Below are 13,088 nucleotides of genomic sequence, written 5' to 3'. Positions count from 1 at the left end.
TGGGTTGGTTTTGTTGTACTGTTTTTACTATGGTATTCCTATTTGAATACACACAAATTATAGCCCTAAATTTATTACGTTTTCATTCTGAATTTAACACCAAAAAAGGAGAATTTCCATATATGATATATATACATATATGTTAGAATACCAAAAAGTGCACATAAAGTGGTTTCTAGTTAATATAGCTTACTTTTTAAAGCATTTTAAATTAATCTGTTGCTTCTATTGCCTCCACCCCACCCTACTTCTCATTAAACAAATTTTAGAAAAAAACAACTGAAAAATAAAGCCATCAAATATATAGCTATCTAGCATGGCAAAACAAACTCCCACATTAGCCATGCCAAAAAAAAAAATGTCTTTTTCTACATTTTAATTCCTTCATCAGTCAGGAGGGAAGGACCTCATTGATTTGAACTCATGGATTATCATTCTAGTGATTGGTGTTCAAGAGTTTCAGGGAGGCAGCTGGGTGGCTCAGTGGATTGAGAGTCAGGCCCAGAAATGGGAGATCCTGGGTTCAAATCAGCACTCAGATACTTCCTAAGCTGTGTGACCCTGGACAATCACTTGACCCCCATTGCCTAGCCCTTACCACTCTTCTGCCTTAGAACCAATACCCAGTATTGATTCTAAGACAGAAGGTAAAAGTTTTTTTAAAGTTTCAGAGTTGTTTTTCTGTAAATGTAACATTCTAAAATAAATTTTTCTCCTAGTTCTGCTTGCTTTTTTGTTAATTACTTCATAAAAGTCTTGTGCTATATAACTAAGTTTAGCACTCACCATTTTCTGTAGGAATGAAGTTTACTATAAAATTTTTGTTCATAACTGCATGACCTCTGTTACTCTCTTTTGAAGAGGTGGCCCATTGCTTTTCAAAGACTAGCCTTTCAACCTCCCCTTTTAGAAGCTGGTCCTTGAATTTTGTTTCTTCTCCAGCATCTCAATTTCTGTCTTACTCAATGGCTATGTCCCTTCTTCCTCCAAATATGCATGCCCACCCATCTTAAAAAAACAACAACACCCAGACCTTCACTTTGACTCTGTTTGCCCCCCTCTAGCTACCTAGAATTGCTTTTAAACTTCTTGAATACATACAACCACTGCCTCTACTCATTCTTTTTTCCTAAAGATCCTGAACTAATTTTCTTTTCATTCCACTGAAATAGTATAGTGGACCTCCTAATTACTAAATCTAATGCCTTCATTATGGCCTTTCAGTTTTGCACCCCATCACAGCCCTTCTTGTTCCTCCTGGTTTTAGTTGAGCTACCAAAAGGTAGAGTTGGTGGCCAGAGATTAAAGTTGAGTCACAAGCTGCTCAGTACAAAATCACAGGATCTTGATAGCTGGAAGGAGACATTGTCTGGTCCAACTTTCCAAACAAAAGTGGCCTCTACATTTCTAACAGATTATCATTTAAGATCTATTTAAAGACTTGATGAATAGAAACCCACTTACATTGCACTTACATACATTTGCATTACACTTTAGATAGCTCTAATTGTTAGCAAATCCTTATTAAATCTGTCTCTGCATGTTCTAAACAATTTAATTCAATTCAACATACACTTTATTAACAAATACCTATCCTATTTATGCCCCCTTTGGCCAAGCAAAAGAGTTCTAATTCTTTTTTTTCCTTCCAATATCTGACCGCTATCTCATCCCTGGCTAAAGGTTCTGTAACTTAAACACTCTCAGTTCCTCTAACTGAGCATAGTGGCTCCATCTTCAGTTCTCTCACAAGTCCTGGAAGCCATTGACTGACCTAGAACTGGAAGCAAAACTAGAGGTGTGGCCTGACCAGAGCAGAGTACAGTGTGGGACTTTAATCTCCTTCATTCTGGACACTGTGTTTCTCTGCTATTTCTTGATTACCCATGGTCTCCTTACCCTAGCCATCAGGCTCCCCACCATCATCCCCAAACACTGAAATCACTCAGAGGCTGAAATTTTGTTCTAGACAGATAGTCCTTTCTTGCCTTCTATGTAGCATTCATTGCCCTTTCCTCTAAACTGTCTCCTTTCTTGACTTCCATGGAAGCATTAGACTAGTTCTCGTTGTTCACTCCACTATTTATTTTACTGACTTCTCTTCCTTCTATCTGGATCATCCCTCACGTTCATATGTGGGCACTTAACTCTTCTTTAACACTTCTTCTCTCCTGTGGGTTTAATTAACCTCATGGTTTTCAAACCTGCATTTCCAGCCCTAATCTCTGATCTTCATACCAATCCCTTTTTCATTCGTCTGGTGAGCATTTCTGTTTGGATGATCTGCTATTACTTAAAGTTCACTGTATTCACTACAAGAGCCATCACTTTATTCCCAAAACTTCTCTGCCCTTCCTAAGTTGACCTCTTTAGTGATATTACTATTCACCCAGTCACCTAAGCTCAAAAACATCATAGCTACCTGACTCTTCCCTTTCCCCGTATATAATATATGATCATTTAAAAAGTCCCATCGATTCTTTCTTCACAAAATGTTTGGCATTTGATCCACTGTTCCCAATGCCAGTAACCTAGTCTAGGTCTTCTTAACTAATTCCTGGCTTGGTAAAAATGATTATGGACCATTAAATTGCCTATCTGGTTTATTTGTCTCCAAATTTTACCCACAGTATCTAGTGGTAAACTAGCATGAGGTAACAGGACTTTGTTTCAGGGCATCAACATTTAGGGACCTCTCCCCTCCTCTTCATAGTGACCACTATCCCTGCATCCTCCTTCATGGCTTTTGATTGGTAAATGCCATAGAAAGGTACAACTGCCACCTCTATCTCACTCCCAGTTCTATCTCCATTTGGTCCCTCTCCTGGGACCACCTTTTCCCTAAATTCCTATAGCTGTAAAGGTTCAACAAACTAAGGAATAGACTGCTCACTATACCTGTAGAACTGTCCTCTGGGTCACCAGCACTACAAACTGTTAAGGGTAAATTTTAGGGTTGAGACTCAACATATTATTTAATGGTCACCAGGGATTTAAATTCTAAATTTCAATGACATACTCAAGTCAGAATGAAATTTTATGGTGGTTTATTTACAATAGAAGGAAGAAATTAAGAATGAGGGAGAGAGAGGGAGAGAAAGGGGAAGATCTCTGCTCTGGCCTGGCCTGAGTCACAGGGAATTCAGAGGCCTCAACCAAGGGGCCTTCCCAGAAGATTAAGTCTAGCTCTGCTTCCAGCCATGAGGCCTCCTCCAAGATGAGGGTCCTTCTTGGAGGCTGGTGCCTTCAGAAAAGTCAAGGGAAAGGAAAGTCAGCCTTAACACTCACCACGTGGTCACCTAAGGGGGGCTAGTCTCAGAACCCACACTCCACCAAGTCAAGTTCCACAAAAGCCCCACTCTCAAGAAGTAATGGGAACTATAAAGGCAGTTCTTTACATCACTTCCTGTGTCTCACCTGTACCAAGGACAGCCCAGGGGGTCAGTCAGCTGTTTCTGATTTGTCACTTGCTAGCACATGTGGGTCATAGACCATCCTCCCCCACAGTTAATCCTTAAGTGGGGTGTATACATTCCTGGTTGCTAAAATTCTAAAGACTAAGCAGGGTGGAGTAAATCTAAAATTCATAAAACTTACCACCACCACTGTCAAACACTATTGCACCTAGTTATGGCATTGGTTCTAATCTGCCTTACTTAAAAAAATCCCTTTTATCATATCATTTTCCTACTTTGAAAAATATTAAATGGTACCATTAGTTTGAAGCAAACTCTTTAGCATAGAGATTCAAGGTCTTGTATAATTTGTCCTTTCCTTGATCCAATGTAGTAATTCTCTTTACCTTTAAAGGTAGGATAGGATACAGTCAGACAACCTTCTTACTTATCTTTTAAAATATGTTTTGTCTATTCCCCTAATTCAAATGCCTTTCTACCTAACCAAATCCTACATATTGATGAAGGCCCATCTTAAATTCTACTTCTATGACTCTTGAATTGTAACAACTGAAACTCTATTAGCCAGAGTTTCTAAAAAAGAAGCCACAATCTCTTCTTTCTAATCCATTCCGCTATCCTTTTCTATTTAAAATGGATAAGTTCGTATCATTCAGCTTTATATTTATGGTTTCTAGCTGTGTATTTTCCTCCATCCTATTTTCTTATATTCATCCTTCTTTATTCTTCTCTGTCTCTCTTTAAGAATTTATTTTGCTTCTGAATACTGTTTGCTTTAGTGTGCCATTCCTTTTCTTCCCTGCTTTTCCTTTTACCTCTTTCCTTATTTTCTTGTTGAATAAGATATGTTTCTGTACCAAACTGTGTGTATGTGTATTTATTCTTCCCTCCTTTAAAAAAGAACCTCACTCCTTTGAGAGTGAAGTTCAAGTAGAATCCACTCCCCTCACTCCCACTATTCTCTCCATAAATTCCTTTTTGTGTACCATGTTTATGAGATCTGACTCTCAGTAAAGTTCTAAGTGTTTGCATATACCTCCCCATATAAGAAAATAAACAGTTTAAACTTGTTAGTTCATTGTAAATTATTCATTCGTGTTTACATTTTGAATGCTTCTTTTGACTCACATGTTGGTATGTCAAATTTTTTACTCATTTCTGGTCTTTTCTTCATTAATACTTAGAAGTCTTTTATTTTGTTACTACACTTGATCTTAGCCAAAAGGCTGAGAAGTGATGAACTCTTCTATTTTGTTAAAGATCTATTTTTATTCCTGGGACTATACTCAGTTTTGCTGGGTCGGTTATTCTCGAGTGTTAGCTTAGATCCTTTGCCTTCTGGAATACATTAGAAGTTCTCTGCTCCTTTATGGTGACAGCTACTAAATCTTACATGATCCCAATTATGCATCCTTGGTACTGGAATTATCTCCCTCTGCCTGCATGCAGTATTTTTTTCCTTGACTTGGGAGCTCTGGATTTTGAATTTAAAATTACTGGGAGTTTTAATTTTGGGGTTTCTTTCAATTTCTACTTTACCTTCTGGTTCTAGGATATTAGGACAACTTTCTTTGATTTCTTGACATATGATGTCCAGATTCTTTTTATTGTTAATGGCTTTCAGGTAGTCTAATGATTCTTAAATATTTCTCCATCCATTTTCAAGGTTAGTTGTTTTTTGGTTTTTTTTATCTGCGAGAATAGTTTCTTGGATTTTTTCAATCTTTTGACTTGTTTTATTATTTCTGGATGCCTCATGGGAGTAATTAGCTTCAATTTGGCCAATTCTTATTTTGAAATATTTATTTTTTTCGGTGATGTTTTGTACCTCTTTTCCAAACTTTAATTCTCTTCTTATATCTTCCTTCCCTTAACTTTTGCCTCTATTCTTTCCCATACTGTTCTCATTTTTTTAAACTAATTTTTTAGCTCCTTTAACTCTTCTGGGAGTTCTTGGATTTGTATCCCAGCTGCATCTATCTTTGAAGCTTGACTTGTAGGTTTGTTTCTTTGTTTTTGAGTCATTCTCTTCTATGTTTGTATCTTGAGCTTCTCTGTCACCATAGTAGCTCTTTATGTTTGCATTCCTTTTTTTTTCTGCACATTTCTTGGGGTGGGAGGAAGGAATATCTGGCCTGAATTTCTATCTTTTTATGACTTTTGCTGCTTTCATAGTTCTGACTAGAAGCCTAAAAACTTTCAGTGCTCCCAAAGTGGTATGACTTGGGGAGAGTTCTGTTCATTGTCCTCCTTGTCTGAGTTCTACAAGTTCCTGACCCAGGTTTTGGTCTATTGACTGGCTTCTGGTTGAGAATTTTAGCCAATTGCTTTGCTATTGGTCTACTCGGAGACTCTATATGTTCAGAGTGACAGAACTGCATGCTCCCTTATGGCCTGGGAGGTTGTGCTCTTGTTTCTGGGATCTAGAGCAACTATGTGCTTTCCAGAATGTGTTTAGTACTCAGATGGTATGCAAGGGCATCTCTCGGTGCCCTAGATCTGTGACTTGACACTTAAGTAGTGGACTGAAGCACTGTGAGATGGCATCCATTCCTTCACATAATGCTTGCTCAGGAATCTCTGAGATCATTTTCTACTGCTCTGTCTTAGTAGTAATTGGGCACTAAAATGCTCCCTGCTGGGACTGTGGTGCTTCTGGTCAGACCACTTCCCCATTTCTCTCTACCCATCTCCCTAAGCAACCTTAAGATGGTAAAAAGGCTCACTGTGACTTCTTATCTCTCCCATTCAGAATTCAGTCTGGTACACTCTAGATCATTGTTGAGGAGGTATGTGAAAGGGAGAGATAGACTCTAATATTAGTTTTCTATCTCTTTAACATTCTCAATTCTTCTCCCTGCCATATTCTCTTGAAGAGAAATGGCCTTTAAAAATTGTTTGAGGTGGGAGTTTTGGAGTATGAACCATGCTGTCAACTAAAGGTGCCAGTGCAAGGTGAAGGTGATAATTGCATGTGTAGCCATCTTTTTTTTTTTTAAAGAATGTTTTTATTTTATTTTTTCTCAATAGCATGTAAATTTTTTAAATATTCATTTTTTTATAATTTTAGAATTCCAAATTCCCTCCTGGCTTTCCCCTTCCTTAAAAAGGCAAGCATTTTTATATAGTTTATATGTGCATTTATACAAAGCATGTTTCCAAATTAGCCATGTTCCTAAAGAGAATGCAAAACAAAAAAAAGGGGGGGGAAGGAAAAATAGATAAAAAAATTTTCTTTGATCTACATTCAGACTTTCATCAGTTCTTTATCTGAGGGTGGGTAGCATTTTTTATCATAAATCCTTCTAAATCTTCTTAAATCATTATATTGATGAGAATAACCAAAATCATTCACAGTTGATTATCACGCAGCATTGCTGTTATTATGTATAATTTTTTTTGGCTCTGCTCACTTCACTTTCCATCAGTTCATATAAATCTTTTGAAGATTTTCTGAAACCATCTTGCTTTTTCATTTCTTATAAACCCCAAATGTACTCCATTACAATCATACCATAATTTGTTCAGCTATTCTGCAATTGATGAGTATCCCTTCAATTTCCAATTCTTTGCTACCACAAAAAGAGTTGCTTTGCTATAAATATTTTTGTACATATAGGTCTTTTTACTTTTTTTTTTCATACCCTTACCTTACATCTCAGAATCAATATTGTGTATTGGTTCCAAGGCAGAAGAGTGCTAAGGGCTAAGCAATGGTGGTTAAGTGACTTGCCCAGGGTCACACATCTAGGAAGTTTCTCAATTCACTGAGCCACCTAGCTGTTCCCTCCCCCCCCCCACCTTTATTATATCTCCTTTGGACATAAACCTAATTGTGCCTAATTGTGTGTAAATGCACCGTTGTAGAGCCCTTTGGACATGGAGTTCCAAATTGCTCTCCAAAATGGTTGAATCAGTTCACAACTCCACATTAATGTCTCTATTTTTCCATATTACCTCCAACATTTGTCAGTTTCACTTTCTGTCATATTAACTGATCTGATAAGTGTAAGGTAGTACCTCAAAGTTGGTTTAATTTGAATTTCTCTGATCAATAATGATTTAGAGCATTTTGTCTTAACTGTATTCTTCTTCTGGGTGTATCCATTTTTCTAATGGTGATTTGTTCCAAAATATTATATGGTAGAGTAACTTTGGTGGGTGTAGATAATAAAGGCATTGAAGATTAACTTTGTTAGCTGATAGTTTGGGGTACTCTTTCTTCTGACTGAGGAGATTTAATCAGCTACACTCCGTTATAACAGTTTACTGCTGTTTTTGGCTTAGGTTCAGTGCAGTGACCAAAGTTTATATTAAATGAAAGTTAGGGAAATAATCACAATACCTCATAGACCCCAGTTAGGACAGCTAGCCAGAAGTTTGGCTCTCTGCCCTGCTTTCAATTTAGATGTATCTAAATTACTTGGACTCTGTATGTTTGAGGCAAAATTCAGGTTACTGGCAACATTTGGGTCAAGAAGTAAGCAAAGTAGGGGGCAGCTGGGTGGCTAAGTGGATTGAGAGCCAGGTCTAGAGATGGGAGGTCCTGGGTTCAAATTTGACCTCAGACACTTCCCAGTATTGACTCCAACACGGAAGATAAGGGTTTAAAAAAAAGAAGTAAGCAAAGTGTTATATTATATATAGTGCCTGGAAATAAACAGGTCCCAAGAGGGTAAGCTAGAGAAGGAGCAGCCCTTTTCTTGGAACTTCCCTCTGTCCTTGAAAAGATGGGCAAAACTGGTGGCTTTAGACTAATTTTAATGCTCAGAAAAACTTGTAATTGTTTCTGATTTTGTCACAGCTTAGCCCTGCTCTCTTTCCCTTAACTCTTGCAACCATTGATTCTTTCTTGCTTTGCTCATGTAAGCCCCTGGCAGGGCTATGGAAGTTGACTCCATTGCTGCAGAACCTCAGCTATTGAGGTTCTCTTCTTCTCCTGCTCTTTGACTGTCTCTCCAAACTCTTTCTTTTTGTTTTGTTTTAACCTTTACTTTCTGTCTTAATAACAACTCTAAGACAAAAGGGCAAGGATTAGGCAAATGGCATTAAGTGGCTAGCTTGCCCCAGGGTCACACAGCCAGGCACTTCTCTTTCTTTCTCTCTCTCTCTCTTTCCTTTCCTTTCCTTTCCTTTCCTTTCCTTTCCTTTCCTTTCCTTTCCTTTCCTTTCCTTTCCTTTCCTTTCCTTTCCTTTCCTTTCCTTTCCTTTCCTTTCCTTCCCTTTCCTTCCCTCCCTCCCTTCTTTCCTCCCCTTTCTTTCTTTCTTTCTTTCTTTCTTTCTTTCTTTCTTTCTTTCTTTCTTTCTTTCTTTCTTTCTTTCTTTCTTTCTTTCTTTCTTTCTTTCTTTCTTTCTTTCTTTCTCTCTTTCTTTCTCTCTTTCTTTCCTTCCTTCCCTCCCTTCTTTCCTCCCCTTTCTTTTTCTTTCTTTTTCTTTCTTTCTTTCTTTCTTTCTTTCTTTCTTTCTTTCTTTCTTTCTTTCTTTCTTTCTTTCTTTCTTTCTTTCTTTCTTTCTTTCTTTCTTCCTTTCTTTCTTTCTTTCTTTCTTTCTTTCTTTCTTTCTTTCTTTCCTCCCATCTCTAGACCTGACTCTCAACCCACTGAGCCACCCAGCTGCCCCTCCCAATTTCTATTTCTTAAAGAACTCCAGAGTTTGACTCATTTCTGCTCTCCATCTCAAAGATTGTAATAATGCCATATAACTTTCAAGGCTGAGAAAGGAGTGCTTGTCCCTCTGATGTACAAATCTCAAGATGTCTGCCAATTAGAAGTCTTAGACTACTTTAATAATTTTGGTTATGGTATTTTTAACTACCTTTCAACAGTACTTAATGGAATATTTCAATGATCTAAATTTTTTCAGAATCAAAGATGTTTGCTAAAAGTGTCTTAAAATCTCACAATGACTACCGACAGAAACATGGCTGCCCTCCGATAAAAATCTGCCAGAAATTGAACCACGAAGCACAACAGTGAGTCAATTTTTTAACACTTAAGAGATTCTGAATTTTTTCTGCCTTTCTGAAAGTACTTGGCATCTAGGTATCCTCTGTGATTATGTTCTCTAATAATTTGCATAATATTTCCTTTTATTAAAATGTTGTTTTCCTAGTATCCTTTTCAAAATTAGGGAGGACATTTGTTTTCTTTTGTTTGTTTTTTTTTTAACAAATTGGATTTTGTGATAATATTTGTAAGCATGTTTTATGCAAGGGGGCATTCAGAAATTTGATTAAGGTTCATTTATTTCTATTTATAATTTTAGTAAATGCTGTGAGTTTCTTTGCTAGGTATGCAGATGCACTGGCTACCACAAAAGTTCTCAAACATAGCTCAGAATCCAGTAGGGGAAATTGTGGAGAAAATCTATCATGGGCTTCCTATGATCAACCAGGTATGTGTGGCTCTTTTATACACTCTTCTGTCAGAATTACTGCACTGTCAATTCAGATCTCTGAAATTTCCCTACTTCGTTTTTTTATGGGGTGTAGATATTTATATGTTTAAAATCTTGGTTTTTTTTTTCCCTAACAGTTGCTTTATTCTCAAGTTTTGTTTGTTTGTTTCATACAGGCCTATTTGGGTTGAATTTTGTCTCACTTTCTCTATTATAATTTTATTTATCTCTACTTCAAACCACAAGCCAGCTCATGGCATAAACAGGCAAACCTGTAAAATGAGCCGAAAAAGGAAATGGCAAACCACTCCAGTTTCTTTGCCAATGAAACCCCAAACAGGGTCATGAAGAGTCTGACACTAATGAAACAGCCAGACAGCAGCAAACAACCACCGCCCATCTCTGGGCCCGTTTTGTTCTTTGTTATTGTCCATTGCTGATGGGGGTTCTTATCCTCTTAGTTTAGGCTCACTGTCAGGAAGTAATACCGCTCACAAATCATTAAACGTGAACAAAAGGAGATTCATTTTGCCCTGACCTAGCCGGGATACAGTAACACTTAGATTCCCTGAATGCCACTCCCTTTGTCTCCATAGAGAAACAAACTAGAGCCAGTTGGGCACCATGAAGGACGTAGTACCTGAAGTGGTCGCCAGAAATCCACCAAGTCTGCCCGTCCTGGGACTTCTCATGCCAAGGGTGACCAATGAGGTGGTCTGAGAGCCAGACTTGATCTAGATGCTTATTGATTTGGGGCTATGTACCCAGACTGTGTGCTAGCTGGAAGGCTCTGCAGGTTTACTATGACAAGCTGTACCACCTTCCTCCCTAGTGTGTGTTCACAAACTACAATATAATTCCAGTTGGTAGAGAACAACGGTATGCTGGATAGCATCCTGGACTCAGGATCAGGAAGAACTGGGAAAATGACTAATCCTCTCTGGACCTCAGTTTCCTCAACTGTAATATAAAAGTATGTATTCAAGTCAGTGACTTTTGCAATCCCTTCTAGCTCTAAAGATAATTCTCTTATGATATATTTTACTGGAATTATCAGGCATTATCTCTTATTGATTGGTAAGACATTGCAACTGAAAAATACATGTGTAAAAGTGGCTCTGTTATTTTGAATATTAAAGTAGAAGAGGCCTGATTTTACAGATAAGGAAACTGAGACTTGGAATGGAAACAAATGTCTAAGATCAATGTAAACCCTGACAAATTACCTTGCTTTTTAGGGCCTTAGTTTTTCCTCATTTACATAGTGAGGGACTAAACCAAATGATCCCTAAGGTCCCTTCTAGCTCTGAATTTCTGATCCTATCATTCTCCAATTTCTAAGGAAGAATAATTTAACAGCATCCAAGAAGAGTAGGGTGAGCTCCTTATGACATGTTATTCAGTCATTTTAGTCGTGTCCAACTCTTAGTGACCCCATTGAGATTTTCTTGGCAAAGATACTGGAGAAGTTTGCCATTTCCATCTCCAGTTCATTTTACAGATGAAGAACTGAAACAAACAGGATTAAGGGGCTTTGCCCAGTCATACAGCTAGTAAGTGACTGAGGCTGGATTTGAATATAGGAAGATGAGTCTTTTTCCTGACTTCAGATCCAGTACTCTATCCACTGCACCACCCAGCTTCCCTGCTTAATGACATAGTACTACACTATTTCTTAATTCTTATGAGATTTCAGAACTCACCTTCAGTATAGTACCAAAAACCTTTTTAAATTGCAAAATTTCCTAATGAAAATAAGATTCTAATCTATTACATTCATGTATATTTTTAATTTATTATTTTTAACCATTTTTTCTTTTTAAATTTTGAGTTCTAAATTCTTTCCCTCCCTCCCACCCTCTCCCCAACCCACTGAGAAACAAGGCAATATGGTATCAGTTATATGTCATAATATGAAATCATGACAAACATTTCCATATTAGCCATATTTCCAAAGAAATGGAAAAATTATGCTTTAATCTGCACAGAGAGTTCATCATTTTTCTCTCTGGAAGTGCATTTTTTCATCATGAGTCCTTTGGAATTGTCTGATCATTGTATTGATCAGAGTAGTCACATCCTTCACAGTTGATCCTCATTGTAGTTCAACCTTTGTTTTCAAAGAGGACCAATGACATCACAAGCAGGGTGGCTTGATTTGACCCTGAGTTGGATTGAAGTGAGAGAGAGTTGCACAGAGTCATTGGCCTTACTCTCTCTTCCAGAGCCATCAAAATTCAGTGGCAGGACAAAAGTCAAAATAGCTGGCAATGAACTAGATTACAGTAATGACCTTGGTGTTTCCCATGTTTGAGCAAGCTCTAAGAACTCCACAGTGCCTGCTTTAGCTATTGGAGTGAATTGTAACAATCTGTCCATTTTGTCGGGAGAAATTTTCACATCCCCACTAATTTGAATTTGAATGGTTTTGAGGCCTGTTGGTTACCCTCAACCTGGTTTAGCCTGTCTGCCAAGATGGTTTTATGTATTGTTCAAGAAGGATTAGCTATTCTGGTGTGACAGCTTCCTAAGCCCTTTTTGGTGTCCGCTTGGTACTCAACTTTTACCTGTGGCTCCAAGAAGCTGTAGCATCCACAACAACCATACTCTGTCCTCTGAGTATGGGCTGAGGTCTTCTCTGTCCCCTTAATAGCTATCACTAGTTGCATTCTTTCTTCTTTGCTTGCTCATTTTTATTTATGTATTTTTATTTTAGCAGCCAAGTCAGTAGACTTAATTATTGCGAGTCCCAGCATTCCTAGTGTGTTGGAATATATTACCTCAGGTTTCAGAATTTTTTTTTGTTTGTTTGTTTTTTCCTGAGTCCTATTTAGTTATTTCCAATTTTTATAGTCCATAGTCAGATGTACTCCTGGTCCCCCACTCTGTGACTGACCTTAAAAAAGCCCAAGGGCAGTTCTGCCACTATAATTACAAGCAAACAGTCCACCTACCCCTCTGGCAATAGCCAGGGACCCCACTATCCTGGGAGAGTCCACAGCTGATGGAGTCCAAGTACCTCAACAACCATAATCACCAGTGTATTCTTCTTCCTTACTCCTTCTCTCCCTACAGCCACAACCTGGAATAGAGCATGTGTCTGGTTCATATTCCTTAGACCTCCAAAGTTCCTTGTTAGCAGAAAAGTTTGAGTGCCTACCCTTAGGGCCATTGCACCTAGACTCTGTGGTGTCCACTGCTTCAATCCCCAGCTGTGGGCCAAGCAGGGTTCTCTGGAGTCAATGCCACAGTAGACACAGCTGCTCCAGGGGCCCT

General features: G+C 38.1%; 1 protein-coding gene across 4 annotated transcripts in view; it reads left to right on the top strand.

The window, feature by feature from the left end:
- GLIPR2 (GLI pathogenesis related 2) overlaps positions 1 to 13,088 on the top strand; it is an 83,663-nt gene that overhangs the window by 49,650 nt on the left and 20,925 nt on the right. For all 4 annotated transcript variants that reach the window (XM_056806723.1, XM_056806724.1, XM_016423796.2 and 1 more), the window contains 2 exons: positions 9,279 to 9,387; positions 9,706 to 9,809. In XM_056806723.1, the coding sequence (XP_056662701.1) occupies positions 9,279 to 9,387; positions 9,706 to 9,809 (213 nt within the window). The remainder of the gene's footprint in view (positions 1 to 9,278; positions 9,388 to 9,705; positions 9,810 to 13,088) is intronic.

Source organism: Monodelphis domestica, chromosome 7 (genome assembly GCF_027887165.1).
Source record: "Monodelphis domestica isolate mMonDom1 chromosome 7, mMonDom1.pri, whole genome shotgun sequence".
NCBI lineage: Eukaryota > Metazoa > Chordata > Mammalia > Didelphimorphia > Didelphidae > Monodelphis > Monodelphis domestica.
The sequence above is the reverse complement of the archived record's forward strand: the minus strand, read 5'-3'. Positions and strand labels throughout refer to the sequence as shown.